This window comes from Apteryx mantelli, chromosome 31 (genome assembly GCF_036417845.1).
Source record: "Apteryx mantelli isolate bAptMan1 chromosome 31, bAptMan1.hap1, whole genome shotgun sequence".
Classification (NCBI taxonomy): domain Eukaryota; kingdom Metazoa; phylum Chordata; class Aves; order Apterygiformes; family Apterygidae; genus Apteryx; species Apteryx mantelli.
In genome coordinates this window covers 2706558-2726242 of record NC_090008.1, presented here as the reverse complement: position 1 = coordinate 2726242, position 19685 = coordinate 2706558, and the positions used below count along the sequence as shown (strand labels likewise).

At 46.1% G+C, this 19685-nt stretch overlaps 1 protein-coding gene across 5 annotated transcripts; it reads right to left on the bottom strand.

Moving 5' to 3' along the window:
• Nucleotides 1–765: 765 nt before the first annotated feature.
• GABPB2 (GA binding protein transcription factor subunit beta 2) lies at nt 766–17451 on the bottom strand. Of its 5 annotated transcripts, none has more exons than XM_067313594.1 (10): nt 15356–17451; nt 14926–15065; nt 13585–13752; nt 13032–13226; nt 12198–12348; nt 10590–10807; nt 8923–9036; nt 5729–5839; nt 5223–5351; nt 2381–4017 (listed from the first exon to the last, which is right to left on the bottom strand). In XM_067313594.1, exons 2-10 carry the CDS (start codon nt 15031–15033, stop codon nt 3916–3918), a joined length of 1296 nt encoding a protein of 431 aa, XP_067169695.1. In that variant the 5' UTR covers nt 15034–15065; nt 15356–17451; the 3' UTR covers nt 2381–3915. The 5 variants fall into 5 exon arrangements, with proteins under 5 accessions (XP_067169696.1, XP_067169695.1, XP_067169693.1 ...); XM_067313592.1 differs by having other exon boundaries at nt 3929–5351; nt 15356–15418; nt 16850–17451; XM_067313591.1 differs by having other exon boundaries at nt 3929–5351.
• Nucleotides 17452–19685: the final 2234 nt, after the last annotated feature.

Here is a 19685-nt window from a genome sequence, read left to right as displayed (position 1 = left end):
GGTGTCCCAGCCCCTGATGACAGCATCCCTGTTTCCCCAGCCACCCTCATGTCCCAGTCCTGGGTGACAGGATCCCCATGTCCCCAGCCACCATCATGTCCCAGTCCTGGGTGACAGGCATCCCCATGTCCCCAGTCATCCTCATGTCCCAAGCCCCAGGTGACAGGGATCCCTGTGTCCCCAGTCATCCTCATGTCCCAGCCCCTGGTGACAGGAGTGATAGGGTCCCTGTGTCCCTGGCCATCCACATGTCCCAGCCCCATGGGATGGGGTGCCTGTGTCCCTGGCTGTCCCCAGCTCCCCCAGGCCTCTTTCCTTTCTAATTTATTTGCCGCTTTGGGGGCCGTCGAAGCCACCGACGCAGCGCGGTCCCTCGCTGATGGCTGCGGCCATCTCAGGGGACGCCAGGGTCGAGGACGGGCGCCGGGCACGGGGGATCGCCCCACCGGCGCTCGGTTCGTCCTACCGTGTAGGACTGGCACTCGGCCCCACGCGGGACCCCGGGCACCCGCGGCAATTACATGGATTTTCTGTACTCCAGTGCTCGCCTGGCTTTGTCCGGGGTTTGGGAAGGGAAAGCAGGGGGGTTCCTACGGCCTGGGGCGAGCTGGGAACAACGGGGTGCACGGAGAACAACGCGCGAACGGGGACCAATGCAGGGGCACAAGGGACACTTGGGGACTTCTGCGTGTGCACGGAGGGGCGAGTGGCTCTAAGCGCTAAGATCCAAGGGAAGAGCGCAGCCGCAAAGGCGGAGAAAGCTGCTCACAGAGGACGTGGTATTTTATTAAGAAACATAGTACAAAAAGTGTCTATACACGTTGAAATCTCAACATTTGCAAACATTATCCTAAATATAAAAAGGAATACGCGCGCTTTCTAAAGACGATCCGGTACATAAAGCTATCGCCAACTCTTTGCAATTCAGGGCGCTTCGGTTCCGGATCGCAGCACGAACTGGATCCGGAACGGACTCGCCGCGTTAAGCGGCAAACGCAGCTCTGCGATAAATATACACCCGAGCGCCGTGGCTGGCACGGGGCGAAAAAACAATCCGACAGAGGCGAGATTAGAGAAGTGCTCTGATCCGGCAGAGGCCGGCGAGCACCGAGAACCGCATCGCGGGCAATCCTGCCAGGACCGAAGGGGAATTCGACAGCGGGAATGAGGAAATCCCCAGCCTCAATCTTCGGGAGAACTGCTCCACTCCCAGCCTAGCGGGGAGCTTCCCAGTAAGGCACTCACAGCTTAACTCACGGGGTTTATTACTTCAGCCCAAATGAATCCCTAAATGGTATGCTGAAAAAGATTTAGCTCGCGTTTATGTGACCCTGGACGGGATTTACAAAGCCCTGCTTCCTATTTAGGATAATGGGAAGCATTTATACTCTGCTACTGCGAAAACAGGGAAATAATATGTCTAATCAAAGCTAAACTGCTGGTTCAATTAGCACCAAATCATCTCCACCACTGAGGAGAAACAACTCACATGAACGATACGTGGGTCAAAATCTTGGCACAGGCAGATAGGAAGTAAATTCTAGCCAGGACTCAAAAAAAACCCCAAATCCCAGCCCAGTAAGTTTTATATGTGCAAGGGGCCCTTCAGGCCAAACCAGCTGGAGCCAGACAGCTGGATGTTTGCTGGCCTTTGGGATTCTTGCAGGACAGAAATATTAACATTCTCAGAAGACTGAAAAGGGGAAAGAACTGCATTAAAACCAGAACTTCTGCATAAGCGTCCCTGGGAAATCGGTCGGGTTTCTTCCGCCCTCCCAAACGCACGCATGACGACAGATGCAATTCCAAGCTTGCAGATGAGCCCAAGCCAGGATGGGAAGTCGGGCTGGGTGCGTGGGAAGACAGGATCGCGAGTGCTCCGCGTCGATAACAACGCAGCGTTAGGAGCAAAGCGTTTATTTAGCCTTTGACCTTTTAAAATCCTGCGCTCGTATAATAACGAGCGGTTTAAAAAGCGCTGAGGCTGAGAAGGGGTGGATAACGAAAGCGCCGACATGGCAAAGCCCGGCCCTTGCTTCAGTGGGAGGGCGCGCAAGGAAAGGTTATTTACATGCTACGAACCCGCCGCTTACTCCCGCCAGCAACAACAGACCTACGCTGCCACATCTGACGCGGCATTGACAAGAAAACTGCTGTTCTTTGCTTAAAATCCTCCAGTCCTTTCTGTGGCAGAGCAGAGGATACAGGCGAGTTTAAATTCTTTCTAAATGCTGGGCATAGATCAAATACTTCTCAGGCTTTGTTCAGACCCCGTATGCAAGTACTTCTAAAAATAAAATTAATGTGCGATTTCCCCGCACGAGGCGAAGCACTAAGAACACTGTCAGCTTTATTTGTTCCAATTCTATACAAGAAATCCAATTACTGCAAACGCCATGGACTTTTTTCTTCTCTTCTGAAGGGGAAGTTTGTTTCCCAGCTGAAGGGACTTTTTGCACAACTGACCCTGGGCAGGGGAAGCATGGAAAGAAATGAGAATCAAAGTGCTGTCAAAGGCACAACACAGCATTTATACTACAGCTGCCTCAGCTGTAGAACTCTTCAGATTTACAAATAATAACCACTAACTACAGGCAAAATGTAGAATTCAAAGTTGGCAGCGTCCCTTTACATCTGTAAACATTTCTGGGTACAACATAACTAGAAGAATCTGTCTAGATTTACTCTGATACCGTCTCGGACCTTCCAATACAGATTTGCAGTTCATCAAACAGACCTGAATTTCTGATGTGCTGGGCAACAACAAAAAATAACTTAACACATGCTCGAAGCCAGAGAGGAATACTGACTGCATAGAATTGAAGTAATCAATAGTCAGGAACTGAGCTTCTCCAAACATTCATTCATTCAAAATAATTATTAAAGCCTTCTTCAAAACATCTTTTGGAAAAAGATAAAAAGTCTTATTTATAAATATAGCTACACCGGTTATAAATAAATGCACTTAGATTCTCAAAACCAGCAAGTCTCATGAAGCCTTTACAATAATAGGTTCATAAACCTTTCTTTCCTAAAACTCGTTGGTGAACCCAACCAGTTAAACACTGTTCAATGTAGCCAAATACGCGATTTTGGCAGAGCTGACCTTTCTTTCAGACCAAAGCACGCGGCCCAATATATCAAAGGGTGCTGGATACGAGCACTCCAAGAATGAGATTCTTATCAAGAGTCTAGATGCAAGAGCTTCGGCGTGGGAGAGGGGCGAACGCTAGCTGTTAAACTGCGGCGAAGCCTCACAACCGTTTCTTCGATACACGGGTATCAGCACAAACAAGGCCACGCCGCTTCGTTGCGAGCTGACCCGCAAAGCCCCCGCTACCAAGCGGAAACCGACTGCTCTGCAGCAGCGACTAACCCACAATCTCGGAGGCCGGTTTTACGGCAAAAAGCGGTTTCTTCTTGGGGCAACAAACTCATTCAGACCCGCGATCGTTAAGTTCATGGCTTAATGAACTCATAAGTCTCTGTTACATCTCAGACATCACGATACGGACTTATCCAGCGGCAAACAAACATAACAAAGGCAGAATCTGAACCAACATAAAACCCTATTATCTGGACACACTTGGAAATCACAGGGAAAAAAGCAATGCAAGGACCATGAAATTGAATGATTACCACAAATACTGCCAACAGTTACAAAACCAGGACAAGAAAACAATAAACTATGGGCCAGAGCAGTGATTAATTCTTTATCTTTGCAAGGAGACATTTCAGAATGCCTTCAGAAAGCAGGCCAGCTGCTAGGGCCTCTGGAGCTAGAAGTCACTTCTAGCCTTTGTAACCTTTTTGCAACCAACTGAACAGCTTGCACTACGGTATTTTTCTCAACTTCCCTTGTTTCCCTCATGGTTGCTCAGACAGAATAATTTTTCATTATCAAGCTCCACACGATTACTCAGAGCGCTTCCAATCCGTTTCCCTGCTGTCTTGAAACGCATAATCCACAAGCCTGCTAAGAGGAAACCATTTAGGTATCCTCTTTACTAAACAAGCCTGCAAAGAGTGGGAAAAATATATACATTTTAGTAACAAAATCAGCTGCCTGTTAAAAAAGGTTTCAGTATATTTAAAAACGATTTAGTAAAAAAGTGACATCTCCAGAGACAACTAAACTCCCAAGCTGTCTTCCAACAACCGCCGTATGTTTAGTTTTGCATATATAATCAGAGTTAGTCTACTGTTCAGCACAAAAGAGTCAAATGGAACATTTGACCAAGTTTCATAAAACTGATGAGGAATTTTTTTTATGATCCCTTTAGGTAGTTAAGAAGTCTGCTGTAAAGCTGCCCAAAACTGTTCCTAAAACTGTCCAAAGAGGACAAAGTGTAGTATTCCCTGATATCTCGAAATGCTCAAGTTCACGCACACCCAGCCTGGGCTTTACTCTTGCATTGAAGGTTGCCTCAATGTGAACTAGATTCATTTCTTTGGAAAAAACAAAACAAAAAACACCCAAAAGAACACAATTGTTCGAGTCCGATTCATTTTCCAGCTTGGTTTAGGTGCTGAAACCCCACTATCACTTCTGAAGATTTTAAAGCAAAACAAACACCCCAAGAGACTGCTTTTCCGAAGGTCCAGATCTGGTCACTCAACTTCACAGAAGGGAGCAAACATCTCAGGTCATTGCATAAAGCCTGTTTTCAGTGCTGTAATTTCGGGGCAGCTGAGAGCTAATACCGGCTACTTTGGCACTGAGGTACTTCTTTTCCACTCCCAACAATGCAGGTATTAACACCACAAAATAAGCCTTCAGGTCACTTGTTGGCTAAAATTTGTAAAAGCTTCCAATCATTCAAGGTCAAGCTTGAAAAGCGCCTTTTGGCGCTGTGCTGAAAGCAGAGTTACGTTGCGAGCTGCTGGAGAAACTTCTGTCCCTGTTGATGGGACTGCACAGGCAGTCCCATCACGTGATTTTTCAGTCACGCAGTGGATCTGACAACAGCCCTCTGCTCCCAGTGCTGCTTGCTGACAGCACCTTTTATATATATAAAAAAAAACGTTATTTTCCTTTACAAAATAAAGTCAATAGCCCAGGATTAGGAGGTTACAGTTTCCACAGCGATATCAGTTGGCTGATCCATTTCCACCACAGCCACTGTGGATCCCTCTAGGTCTTCTGTGGTTACTACAACCGTGTCCATCTCAGTGACCTCTTCAAGCACCGTCACCTCAGCCCCATTGGGCTGCTGCCTCACCATGGCTGCTAGCTTAAGCCGGTACTGCTCTGCCTCTTGCTCTTTCTTCATGAGCTGGCTTCGATATTCCTGAGCCTTCCGGTTTGCCTCTTGCAACTGCTGCTGTAGCACTTCCCTTTCATCGCTGTCCTACAGAAAACAAAAGTCAAGAGAGCCCATGATGGAGGCCCAACCTGCGATACGAACACCAGCACAAGGAAGCGGGGCGTGCAAGTATTAGAATAGTGCACGCTTCAGGTCACAAAAGCAAAACGGTCTTAAGGCAGTGCTATACTAAACCAAACATTGCTCGTCTCAACTGCTTGTACATTCATCGCTAAGGCAGGAATGCGAATGGGAAAGTGGAGAACAGTCACACGGATTTTGTTACAGAGATATCCTCCGACTCAGTTGAAGAGGGCGCAACTCGAGTCCGTGGCTTCAGCAGGCCAGGAGCCCGACACCCTTAGTGCAGTAGAGAAACACACAGGAGACAACCGCAGTCAGCTACAAACAGCAATGTCTACCTTGTCTTCTTCCAAGTCATTTACACTTTGCTCTGCTTTTTGTTTCTTGGCTGGTGGCTCTTCTTCCTCTTCTGCGCCATCATCGTCTTCAATAATAGTCTCTTCTGCAACCTGATCAGCAGGTACAGTTAAAACTGGAAAAAAAAAAAATCAAAGGTGGGAAATTATATAGTCTGAGATATGCTTTGGCACAGATGTTTCCTGAAAGACTACTTTGAAATTAGTGCATCTGTGTGGCTCTGGAGAAAAAGAGGAGAACCGTGGATCAGCAATGCCTAAGACTTCCTGGAGAAGAACTCTGGAGCAGCTTTCCAGTCTTCTTCATTCAGGCCTCTGTTTTAGATGGTTTGTCATAGGAAGGCAAGCAGTTATTTCAGAGTCCCATCACCACGACAAGGCTGGTAGAATCCAAAGTCAAAGGTTTGTGTCTTAGGAAATATGTAAAGTAATGTTATCATCGTGATGGTTCAGTAATACCATTAATAGCCAAGATAGGTTGAACAAGAGGAATAGAAAGTTACTCTCAAAAGTTCCCAGTACAGACAGTCCTGCTGGTTAAGCTCAGAATCAGCTTTGAGCACATGCAATAGCTGTAAATATGCCAGAGAACAAACGCATTTTAAATCTGCCAATGTGAGTTTTCACTTTGGGAAACCAGTAGAAAGATTTCATCCAACCAAAGAGCAGAAACGCACCACGTGAGCTACTGAAGGTAGCTCCACCTAAACAGTTCTCCTTTTGTCTTCCTTGGACTAAGAATGGGTGATAAGCCTGGAATTATTTGTATTAATTTGGCAAATAATTCTGAATAATTAACAGGCTTTAGAAAATTGCTTTCCACTCATGAAGACTGTAAACTGACAGAAGTGACATAGCTTATCTCACACCGTAACATTGTATGTGTGTTACAGGAGAGCTATTTTACTTCTTAATCCTCTTCCACCCTCCCCGAATATTAATCCAAATAACCAAATATCCATAGGACATGTTAAAAGAATTGTAGGTAATAGACAAGGCATATGAATTACATCCCTTGAGGAAATAAAAATTCACCGTGCAAGTGCTTTGAAGCTCTGCCCTGCTTTACCGAACAAATTTGCCTTGTAAAACTGATAGATTATGTTGCCTTAGGCAGTGTAACTAGAGTATGGGGAGGAAAAGGTGTATTTAATCTTACAGTAATGTCCCAATACTACGTTTTGCAAGAACAGTGGGGTAATTGCTAAAGGCAACAGGTTGCAGTTTCACTGGTTGAGCAGTTTGCTCCCAGACTGGGAAGTTTACCACAGGGTAAAGGAACAATCTTTGCCTGGCTGCCAAGGGGACAGCAGCTAACCGCATTTCTCTTCCTCCTGAAATTTTACAATGAAGGTGTTTGGTTTTAATACAAAGATTCAAATATTGAAGTGTAGCAGCACGGATGTGTATTAAACCACAAACAAGTCACTGCCAAGCTTTATCACTGAAGTAAATCACACAAACTTTTTAACCCTTCCTGGATGCCAGCAGTAGGGCATGAACCTGTTATCCCACAGTGTCGACAAGGCAAATCGTATAAACAGCCTGCCCTGCACAGCTCAAGAAGGTTCACAGATATCAGTACCTTTTTTTTCCTTTTTAAAGCTCAACTCTCAGCACTGGCTGGCAGCTTTCCGAGTTCAGCTACTCCTCACCTTGCTGTCCATCTTGCATGGTTACGATGAACGGCTGGCTGAGGCCGCTCGTGGGTACGGCTGCTTGCAGGCTGCCCAGGGGAACTCCATCTGTTACGATTGTGATAACTCGCTGCCCTCCACCGCCAACCACTTGCTGTATGGCAGAATCGACAGAATTCGCTTCCACTATTTCCTCCGTATTACCTTGAGAAATCAAGTAAGTGCCAAAAAAGTCAGTATTTCCTCCCTGCCTTGAATAGAAACTGAAGCCTAATGAAAAGGCCCAAGTATGCAGCATCAGAACCCTGGAACACCTACTCATGAAAAAAATCCATAAATATAGTAAGTCTTAGTGAGAAACAAACCCCACTACTAAACCTTAGTAGAACAAGCTTTCTCACATAAAAACAGCATTTTTCATGTAATTTAATGAGTTTAAAGCACCAGCATCCAAGCAAATTAATTAAATTTAAAAACTCAGAGCTGGAGGCAGCTGTTAAGCGGACCTGACTCTCTAAGCGACCCTTCCCCCAACTCTAATGAAGACAAACCACACTCAAAACACTTCGTGCCTCAAGAGCCCCATCCACACAAGCACAGCCAAAGCAACCGTAAGGAGGCTATTTAGTTTGGCTGGATGACTGCAAACCTGTTTAGCTCTCCGGGACACTTTTTGTATGACTTACGGCTCGCACAAATAATCAGGGTTGTAAGCCCTCAGCTGCATCCTGCTCCCAGCGTACACTGCAAGTACAGGAAACAGGGTACCTGACCTACTGCGCATGCTTTGGGTGCCAGAGAGGAAAACGTTCAAGCACTGAAGGCCAAGAAATCAGTTATGGGGCAGCTTAAACAAGTCAAATTGCTCGTCTCTAGATTCAAGGAAAAATGCTTAGCTTGGGGGGAAAAATGAATTCAAAGGTGAAAGGATTACATAAACTTTAGCTATCAAATTCCTAAATCTGAAGTTAATTAAAGGTCAAACATTGCACTCTACAAACATACCATAAAAGATCATAAAAGGAAACAAAACAAAACAGAACTTTCCAAAAGAAAAAGTTACCAGAGCCTCAAGAGACTCCAAGCATTTGTGAAATACCAAGATTTTATAAGGACATGAAACTGAACAAACTGGCAACCTGGGGACACAAAACATTTCAAACAATTTTCTTCTTAAACAAATATTTATCTACATTTATGTATGAAAGATAAAATCCATGTTCTGGAGTCTTTTTGTAACTGCTTAAGCACGTCAAAAGCAACACGCTGATGTCAGGGTCAAAACAGGACAGGCTGGATAATAAATATGAATAAGTCATTTCTGTCAGCAACATCTGCTGTTTTTTGAATTTAGTTTGAGCTGGGATAACAAATCAACCCACTACATCACGCATATTTAACATCCACTCTTAATTACCACGACTCAAGTCAAATCCACTCACAGGTTGCACGCAGATACCTTCAATTCTCTTCAATTCCTAGTAAGATACCTACTAAAATTATACAAATTTGAATCAGTGGCCAAATGGTTTCCCCTACCTGCAGCTCTGTTTGAGTTGGAAAGAGGTGCCGATGCTTCAGCGAGGGCCGCAAGCGTGGCAAGCACAGAGGTCGTCGAATTGGAAAACTGCACCGTGGATACATCTGAATCACCTGCTCGGGAGAGAAGAGGGCAAGCTGAAGGATTTTCAGGATCTGCCATGCCCTAAACAGTGAACACAGCAGCCAGCTTGCAAAAATTCTGTCACCTAGAGTCAGACTCTAGTGCAAGATATTTATTGGGCTCCCAGTGGTCAGTGGAAAAAGGGAGGTGGAACAGGTCACGTTTTGTGAGAGGTGCCTCTCCTTCTAACTGTAAAAGGGGCTTTGGTATTACTTTAGGACAGACAGCACCCACTCTGAATATTTTACAATAATTTAAATCAAATTTAAAGCAAATATTGCTTTAAATCATTGTCGACTGATATCAACTGAACTGATTTGCTCCAGCCTTATTGCAAAAGCTGCAGAAAGCCAGGCTGTCTGCTGGGCTAACGCCGAGCTTTGATTTGGAGACATGGACGGTTTTTCAAGACGTAGCCATGCTGTCTGATGAAACTCACAGACGTGCCGAGGTCTGATTGCTGTAGTGTTGTGGAGAAGTGGTTGCTATGCACATGATTACTTGGCTTTGCATCGTACTGTAGCTTCCAAAATTGCAAATGCTGAAGAATATATTAAACTAGTTTGCTATTGTGAGTTCTTACTCAATTGGGAAAGTCTCCAGGTACTGTCTTCAGCATTACTTCATAGAACAAATGTTTTATCACAAGTCAATTAACAGAGCTTTTTACTCAAATGCAAAAGTCAACTGAGCATATCACTTTATTTCAATATACTGAGCAGAGCTTCTCTCCTCCCCTCTCAGGTTTAGTAAGGGGGGGGGGGGGGAAATCAAGGCTGCTGCAATAGTGTATTGATTTGAGTAAGATAAACAAGTGTTCTCAGTTCCAAAATACAATGTTTCTTCCTTCAATTGACCATAGTAATTCCTATTCAAAGTCGGAAGTAATAAGAATGGAACAGGAAACTGAACTAAATGGGCGCAACCTCAGTACTTTATTTGCATGCATATAACCCGCAGTTTCTCTTAAAAAAAAAATCCTGTGCTTCATTGCCAGCGTAGATTATAAGCACACAAGGATAATACAAAGGGAAGTTCATCTAAAGTTCCCCTGACTTAACTCCTGCAACCTATTCTCTCTGTCTCACTAGCTCCTTGACTTTGCGACGGTTACGGAGGGATTTATTCCCAAAGGACAGTCTTTCAAAAGGCCATGGGCTAGGCACGTGAAAATACTGTGGGCTTAGTAACTGTTTTCAGCAGTCTGTAACTACATTTCTAAACCAGATTTCTTCATGCCAGCTGAGGATATTTATTCTTATTCAAAATGTTTTTAAATAACTGAAGATATTAGAAATTTAAGAGAAGCGAGAGAAATTGTAAAACGGTTAAGCAACGGATTTTTGTTGTAATGAAAACGCAGTCGCTGATGCCCTCTTGTGGGAAGCGAGGAAAAAAACAAACCTCCTGATGTGGCCTAGAGCAGGGGCGCCCTGACACTGATTATTTTAATGCTGATCGGCTGTTGCACATGCTGCAAGCGTCGTGGGAGGAAAGACCCGGGGTATTTTATTCGAGTTACACGTGGACAATAAGCCATCACCTTGAGGTGGCCCTGATAAAGGAGATTACATTGCAGGATATACGAGGAAAGGTGCAGTGAGAGACGGGGAGCTGCGAGGCTGGTGCTGAGCTCGCTTGAGCACTGCCTGCAGCTGCTCACCGATGCACCAAGGATGAATTCAGACTGGAACAGCGACCAGGGACGACTGTCTTGCTTAGTCCAGCCAAGCAGAGGCAGGGAGGGGATACAGTTGATTTCTGCATTGAAGGAACGGACACAAGGGAAAGAGAATGATTTCAGCTAAAGGACAGCATTGGCACCAGAATAAGAGGTATAAGGCAACTGTGAACACGTTTAAGCTGGAAATCAGTTTTCTGATTTGGCACACTGCTGTTCTCCAACAGCCTTTCAACAAGGCATTGGCCTCTGAGGCTCCTAGCTGGTTTCAAGACACTGCTACATACAGTTGCGGAGACAGTGACACTGGCTGTGGCGAGGGTATCATCCAGCACACAAAAATTACAAGGTCCTTTCTAGTCTTATGCTCCTTTGAGTTTGTGGAACATCCTTTATTGAAGATGTTTTATGCCAATTCCATCACATTTTCCTCACAGATTGAACATGAACACTTCTACACATTTTTCCTCTTCTAACTTGGGATTTGTTGTTTAAGTGCCTTAAAGCTGTGAGCAGCACTGAAAGCTTTGAGAATAAGTCTGGAGCACTGCTGAAGTCACCACGGTCATGCACAGGCAGAAAGGTCTGGGTGGGACTGCAGAACACCAGCATCCAAGTTTTTAAAAGCACTCTCTAGTTAAGAGGCAAACATTCACGCATATGAACAGTCCCACTAACTGAAGAATTACATGCAGAAGTGTTTGCTGGACGAAGCCAAATAGCCTTCCAAAACTTGTATTTAGTAGCCCCCTTGAGGCTGAAAAGAAACAATGGTTCGGATTTCCCCAAATACAGAAAAGTAACTGTAGAGTTACTACAAAAACCGGAATTATAGGAAAAGAATTTGAAATTAGGAAATTTGCACTCAGCCTTAAATTAAAGTGTTTTCCCCACCAAAATATGGCTTACAGAACAACGAGCAATCTAACTCTTTCTGTCTAATATTTGGTCCAGAACAAATAAGGAGTAATCTACATATCCAACCGATCTGCTTCCTCTGCAAGGACCCAACATTTATAGACACCAAAATATTGATTCAACTTTTGTAGCCAATAAAGAATAAAGCAAACCCTTCCCCGACTGCTCTGCAACGGCAAGGATTTGGCGCAGGCAATAACTCCCATTATTCTTCTGTTGCAACCATCCAAATCCATTTTCTCAAGCTCTGTTGCTCATAACAGACCTGGAGCAGACCCACAGCTGAGCTCAGCAGAGCTTTGCCACTTACAGTGCAACCACCTCTACTTACGTCAGCTAGAAATCTGCTTTGTTACCTTTGAGAGCAAAAATATTTTGAGGCTAAATGTAGTAACGTGGTGTGTTTGGCTATGTGTCACCATTCTTCCTCTACTAAATGGCCATCTGCCCTCTACTGGTAAGCAGTTGGAATTAAGAGGCACATCTCTAAGAACCTGTTAGGCCAAGAACTGTATTCTAGACTTTCCCACTCAAGGTCACATAAAACCTTACCTGAGGTTGTTTTGGTGTTTGCTGAAGAAACAAGACTAGCGAGATTGAGAACTTCCCCCGATGCAAGAATAAACGGTGATGTGACAGTGACAGTGTTTGCGACAGGATTCGTTCTCTCCGGGTGCGTGTTTACCTGATTCTGCATTGCTTCCTAGGAAAAAGAGCATGGTTAGGCATATATCCTTCGTGACTTCTGTGCCGAGCAGTATTTAGCATCCATGAAGCTGCTTAGAGGCAGATTATTTCTCTATGTAGCATGCCAGTGACACCAGTACAAAAGCTATTACAAAACTGCCACTTGGACGAGGCAACTTACACTACTGTGGCACACTGTGCAAAACGCAGGGCAACGGAAACCCCATCACCCCCTAAGGCCTCGCAGGCACTGACTGGTTGATTCTGAAATAAAAAGTCATCTACATCCATATCGCTAGTTCTCTCTGTTAACAGAAAGTGATTCCGTCAGTCACAACAGGATCCCTCTCCCTGGAGCACAGACGCACTTGGGGCAGACACCCAGATTCCCTCCCTAATCTACGCGGAGAAACACGCTTTTCTAGGGAGTGAGTCATCTGGCCTATTTAGACACCTACTTTGGGATACTATGAATCACCTCCTGGAGGCGATCGTTTCTTGGTGTTGATATGAAAGGGAGTCTGCACATCCAGCTCAGAGATTCTGCGTTGGTGACCCAGAGCTGGGTCAATGCCATGTCAGGTTGGCACATTATAAAATTTATCTCAATGCTTCTGATCTGAGCATCAAAGTCTCCATGAGAAATATTTGTTCTAGTGTTTCCAGCAGCTGCAGGTCCTTGCAGGTTCCTCAACCTACCTGTAACATTACCAGAGTCTCCGGATTGTTCTTGTCCAAAGCAATATCAAAAGCCGATTTATCAAACTTGCTGAATGCATGGACATCAGCTCCATATCTGATCAGCAACTCTACGACATCTCGGTGGTTGTGCTCTGTTGCCCAGTGTAAAGCAGTCATCTTCAGCATGTCCTTGGCATTTACATCAGCCCCGTTCTGAAAGAAATACGCATTACTTGTCAGAGCATCGCCTTCCCTCAATACAAAGCATCACTTAACACACAACAAACCCCCCTCAGAGAGCTCAGTCATATCAGTCACTGTTCTGATCTTAACTTCAGTCACTCTCACCTTGATTATTAGTAAAATAGCTTATAAAAAAAAAATTTTGACACGGTGATTAAGATGACTACCATTTTAACTTCACCTCGAACAGGATGCTTGCTTCTCTCCTACAGAGATATCTACTGTGTCTTAAAGGCAGTGCCTGCGTTAGCATTTCAACAGACAAACAATTAACTCCAAGGGCCATTCAAATGAGCATTAAGAGTTCTACCTAATTCACTAGGCTTACCCTAATCAGCAATTCTACAATATGAGTGTGTCCGTCTGCCGCAGCCATGTGTAGCGGAGTCCTGTCCACTTTCGTTCGGGCATCTCTGCTAACACCAGCTCGAAGCAGCACTTCCGCTGTTGAATAGTGGCCATACTGGGCAGCGAGGTGAAGAGGCGATGTCCCAAGCTGCAGGTTAATTTAGAAAAGTTACTGTCAGTTCGCAGCAAGAGAGGACAGGCACAGCAACCACCACGCGTACGTTCAGCAGTTTTAAAGAACTAGAATGACTAGGCTTCTGGAAGAAAGGGTTATCAGCTTTTCTCTTCACTCAGAAATCGGCAGCTGTACGCCCAGTATTTCTCCTGATGGACTTAAGTTCTTTATAGATACTTATATTATCTGATGGCTTGACGATCAAACGTGTGTACTTTCTCCACTGTGCCATTCATTTATCACTGAGCATCAGTGTGCTTCTTTCCAGGATAAAAGCAGACTAGCCCTAACTTTTCTATACCATGATAAATAATTTAATCGCTATTTAGATAAGGACAGTATTAAAATACTACTAGGCTCTACTTCCTCTTGATACAGACAATTCCTTCATTTCCCAAACCTATGAATGAACAGACTGACGAGACAGGAAACGAAGACAACTGGTGACGGAAAATACCTGCTGGTGGCATATTCATTGTTATCAGGTTCTCCGTTTTTCAAATTGCTATTCTTCATTTTCATTAAAGCTTTCATTTCCTTTCCTATGCAGGATGGGCTGGTTTGTTTTTATTTATTTATTTTTTTAAACAAAGATGACTTTCCTGACTGAGAAAGGATTAACCAATTTAATAAAGCATTCTTAAAGAACTTCCTAGTACTAGAAGGTTTAGCAATTCTTCCAATTCAATTTCACTCATAATTTATCTTAGCTTCTCTGAACTGAACCTCCTAAAGCATCAAAACCTAAGCACATTGCTATCTGGGACAGCACATTAATTAAGATGGCGACATCGTGCAATTCTGTACAGATCAATCTTTCCATGAATGTAAATTCATCTTTGCCTGAGGAAGGTGTTAAAGTGCTTCATCTGGAACAACTCCACACTGTCACAGAAATGCAGAGATGCATTACCTGTCAATCCACACTCTTTTTTTTTACTGTCCCAATTTCCAATCGTATCCTTTAGGTTCAGTACTGAAGAGTACCCATGCAACCCTTTTGGGAAAGAAGACTATGAGATGGTACCTCACAGAAATATTTTCAAAACAAACAACAAATATTCTTATCCCCAAGAACAGTTTAAACATTGTTCAACATCCCCTGCTGAAGCCTGGCAGAAAAACGTCTCCGTTTCTCCAACGTACCCAGTCAGTGGTGAAAGGAGCACCGTTTGCCATCAGCGTTCGCACTTCGTCATCTTGGCCTTTGCGAGCTGCTTCTAGCAACCTCTTCCCTAAGTCCACTAAGGACATCTTTATACATGGGAACGAGTATTTGCCGAAAGCTGATTTAACAGGTGGGAGCAGGGTATGGGAAAAAAAAGAAAGAAAGTGAGGCACAGACATTTTAAAAGCGCAGTACAACTAACACATCCAACGGCCTGTCTGACTAGCAGACCCACTATCTTCCCATGCAGAGCTAGGCCCAACACAGTCAATAAAAACAGACTCAAATGGTTTTCATACTTTTTTTTGTTGCAAGCCTTGAAATATCAAGAGAGGGCAACATGCAGGCTAAGCCTGCAACCAGATCAGATAGCATGAGACATCAGGGCTCCTGCATGACCCCACTTACCTCAACAGGGCCTTGTACGAACACAAAGACTTGCCCATGTGGCTCCAGTTCCAAGAGCAGAACCTATAAAAGCAATGGCAAAGCTGTCCACATTTATTGCACAACATCATTTTAATTTTTAAAGCACTTTAAGAACACAGTTTCATCTCCAAGGCACCCCCTCTGCCCCCAGCACTAGCAGCTAAGCACGGGGGAAGTATCCCTGTTCTCTACTGGCAGAGTACGCAACAAACCTTGTGAACTCCAGTGACTTGTCCAAGGTCATAAAGGGAAGCAGAACCTAAGAGTTCCCATTTTGTGGTCAAACTACCAGACAATAGTACCTCTATTTATTCCAAACGACGTTAAACGTATTATAATCATGGTACTAGAGTGAACTATAGTATTTTTCTCCATGATAGGGTTACACTGGTACGCCAGTCCTATGAAAAAATGACTTTAAAAATCTATATATTAACTCCCTCACAACATTCTTTAAACAGCTACAAATGAATGTCTGGGCACATGGGTGCTGTGGCATGTAGTTTAACAGTGATTCCAACAGGAATGAATTTTTCTTTTAATTTCCTTTAATTATAATTCTAGGAAATAGCCAAAAAGCTCTAAGAGAGGGTCTGTTTCTTTAATGAAGAAATATCTCACCATGTCCTCAGTGACACACTATAACCAGTTATCAGCAACACAAGCCCTGTAAAGTAAAACCAAACAGCAAATCTCATCCTAAATCTCGTCAGGCAATACTGCCCATATCAACTTCTCCCTCCTAAAAACACGTCTCATTTTATAAGGCTATTTTAAAATTGTAGCTTTTTCTAAGTGTGCAGTTACCGTATGCAACCCCCGATTCTTAAAATTCAAGAATCTGGCACCGTTTAGTTCACTGTGATAAAGACGCGATGCTTATGGAAACAAACCGTTGAGAAAACCCCAGCGCTATTTCCAGCTGTTCACACAACACGTGCGACAACATAAAAGCCGCACTTCAAATAAGTTCCATTATCACAGCACAGCTCCGGCAGGCATCAAACACTCGATGCAGCAAACTTAGGTCCTCCAAGAAACTGCACAGGGAGGATCTCCTGAAGGGCAAATAGCCCAAAAGAGTTACTCACTTGCGCAGAGCTTACTCCACAGTCAGGACCCTCTATGCATTTAACATCTACGTATTTGACTGCCAAAGTCCTTGTGCCCTGTAGGACTTTGTTTTTTTAACCTCAGTTCTTGGAGGGACAGATATCATTTTTTAAAATGCCCCTTCTTGTCACCCACGTTGAAAACACTTGTACATAACTCTCCAGGCATAAGTAGTTCCACTGAACTCAGTGTTCATAATGTGAATCACAAGCCTACGTATTTGCAAGACCGGGGTTTACCACTGTGGGTGTGCTTAGAAAAAAGAAAGGAGAAACTGGTTCATTAACAAAAAACATCAGCTTCTCTGCTCTTATTAAATTGAAGCGTTGTTACTTATTAACGACTTTTTAGAGCCCTCACCTTACACCCCTGCTCTCTTCCCCGCTTGATGCTTTCAGAGAAGCTTTAAAAAAGAGGGAGCCTCAGACTTTAGTTATTTACAGTATTCACAGTTTGGGCAACTGTTGACAAGTTCCTTGCTGGCACCCCCCAACACCACCACCTTCCCTTTGCTATATGCAAAAAGTAAAAGCAAAGGACACACTTCTCAAAAAAGAGTAAATTCCCTCTTCTTAACAGCCAGCTTGGGGTCAGAAGCCCCTGAAGCTCTGCAGACCTGACCCAAAATGGGCAAGGCCACCCCAATAAGCACTTTACTCTCCGCCGCAAAAGGAAAAGCTCTCCTCTCGCCAGCAGCGCTCGGATTTTCCCCAGAGGGGAGAGGGGATTGCCCCTAGCTCGACCAGGGAAATGATCCCAAGGGGCTGTGCTTTGCTCCCAAGACAGGGGACCCTCGCGGTTCCCTCCGTCTCTCCGAATGACCCTTTAACCTTCCCTAATTTCACGTGGGGCCCCGCTGAGATAAGGGACCGCCCGTCCCGGATTGATACTGCCACACGCACAACCCCACACCACTTCCACCTAGGGACCCCCATCACCTCCGGCATAGGAGAGGCACGAATTGCTTCCCCAAAGTAAATTCCCTGAGCCCCCCCCCCTCCCTGCTGGGGATAGGAGCCCCTCTCCTCTCGGATCCTCCCCCCCCCCCCGCTAGAGATGGGGCTTCCCACCCCCCCCCCAAACTCCCCCTGCCCCAGGCCGGGACCTTCCTTTCCATGCCAGGAATCTCTCTCCAAAAACGAGCCATCTCCCCCAGATGCACAGGCAGGATCCCCTTTTTAGGGCGCCTCTTTTGCCTCCCTCCCCCAAACCACCCCCATCTCCAGCGTGGAGACCCTCCTCTCCATGGCCCTCCCCCCCATGAACACCCCAAGAGGAACCCCTAAAACACATGCCCCCCCCCCAATATCACCCCTTTCGCTGGGAGAGCGGCCCACTGCCCTCCAAACCAGCCCCAAATATCAGTGACCCCCCCCCCTCAGGGTGACCCCCCCCCTTGTATCCCCCACAGAGAGCCCCCCCACACCGCCCCTCACGGGGGGGGGCGGTTCCCCTCATCTCCACCCCACAGAGAGCCCCCCCAACACCGCCCCTCACGGGGAGGGGGGTTCCCCCCGCCTGCCCCCACAGACAGCCCCCAACCTCACCCCTCATGGGGGGGGGGTCTCGCCCCCTAGGCAGCCCCCAACACCGCCCCTCACAGAGGTCTCTCCCCCCCCCCCCCCCCAATTGCCGCCCCGGCCCCACTCACGCGCCGGCTCGGGCCCCCCCAGGCGCGCGCGGCTGTTCCCGGCGCGCGGCACCGCCCCCCTCCCTCCCCCGCCGCTCTTCCCGCCCCTCCCGCCGCCGCTCCACAAAATGGCCGACCCGGAAGCGAGACGGCAGCGGAAGGATACCGCGTGCGACTCCGCAAAAGAGTCCGCCCGCTCGCGGAGGGAAGGGCGAGAGGAGGCGGGACGGGGCCTCGCCCTGCTCTGCCACGAAGAACTCGGGGCGGGTATGGAGGAATTCCTGCCTTCCCGGCCCCCTCCCCGCCCACAGCCCTGGAGGGGGGCGGCGACGGCACTGGGAGCAGGGGTAGCTCGGCATGGGGGAGTATTTTCTCCAGCGGAGGAATACTGAGCAGCTTGGCGTAGTGGTATGCGGTTAGGTGATGCGCCCGGATTTAGTCCCGGCCGAGGCGTTTAGGCGCCAAGTATAAAAGGGGCGGCGGCGGCAGCGACCGCCTGTGCGTGCTGCTGGCTCCTCCTTGAGGGGCGGGCGTCGGCTTCTCGTGGCGCTCCCTCGTTTCGGCGGGCCGGCGGCTCCTCGATCTATAAATACATATGTATATATTTATACTTGTGTGTGTGTGTGCGCTTCTGTCTCTTTTCCTGTCTCGGGGGTCCCCTCAGCGAGGAGGAACTGTAGGTCAGCCCTGCCTCCTGCTCTGTGTGGTATTCCCCCCTATTAGGCCCTCCAAAGCCCTCGAGTGCCTATTTTTAGGTGAATATGAAACACTCATGTCTCTTATTTTTATTTTTTTTCATTCCCTTTGGGCTTGGCACTGAGGGCACTTTAGCTGGGGCCCTATGATGCCAGGAAGAGCTTATTTCACTTGGAACGGAGTGCCCTTTCGGCTGCTATGAGGAGCAAGTGTAAATGCAAGTACATCTGCAACAGCCCTTGGATCCTTTTTTCTTTTTTTCCCTTCTAATTAGGACCATCAATAAAATTCCTCCTCCTTCTCTGCACTTGGTGTCCCCAGGATTATGGCCCTGCCGAGCCCATGGAAGGGATGGACAGAGGTGCCTCTGTGCCAGCCGTGCCAAAGGAATCGCTTTTTCCACGTTTTATCCCAGCTTAGAGTTTGCATGTTTGCGATCGCTGGCATTTAAATAATAATAATAACACCGCTGTACATGCGAGCTTCCTGCAAAGGACGTTTCAATGTGCCATTAAAAGGGCTTCAGGGAAAAAAAATCTTACGGAGCAGAGAGTTTTGATGGAAATAAACCTGTGGAGCCGCTCGAATGGGAGCGGAGAGACCTGAGAGTCCGGGGGAAAATTCAAATAATTAGTTTGGTTCCTGGTATAGTTTTTCCATGCTCTTGAACCCTCCAAATAGCAGCCAGCATGGGGCGAGCAATCCACGACGTTTGTAAAGACACTTTATATTTCCCCCCTTCTTACAAAAGGGCGAGAAGAAAGATGATTTTATGTGGAGCTGTGGAAAAAAAGCAAAAATCTTTTGTTCGGAAAGGCTCAGGAATGCCAGGCATTTAAAGGCAGAGCGAAAACACCCCCAGCTGCAAAA

What these genes read in the sequence shown, in the direction of transcription:
- GABPB2 (XM_067313591.1), bottom strand. Translation starts at nt 15,033, where the DNA reads ATGTCCTTAGTGGACTTAGGGAAGAGGTTGCTAGAAGCAGCTCGCAAA. An exon ending in CAACTCAAACAGAGCTGCAG is followed by an intron (nt 5,840 to 8,922) that starts GTAGGGGAAACC and finishes CCTGCTGATCAG; the next exon opens with GTTGCAGAAGAGACTATTAT. An exon ending in ATGACTTGGAAGAAGACAAG is followed by an intron (nt 5,352 to 5,728) that starts GTAGACATTGCT and finishes TGTTTTCTGTAG; the next exon opens with GACAGCGATGAAAGGGAAGT.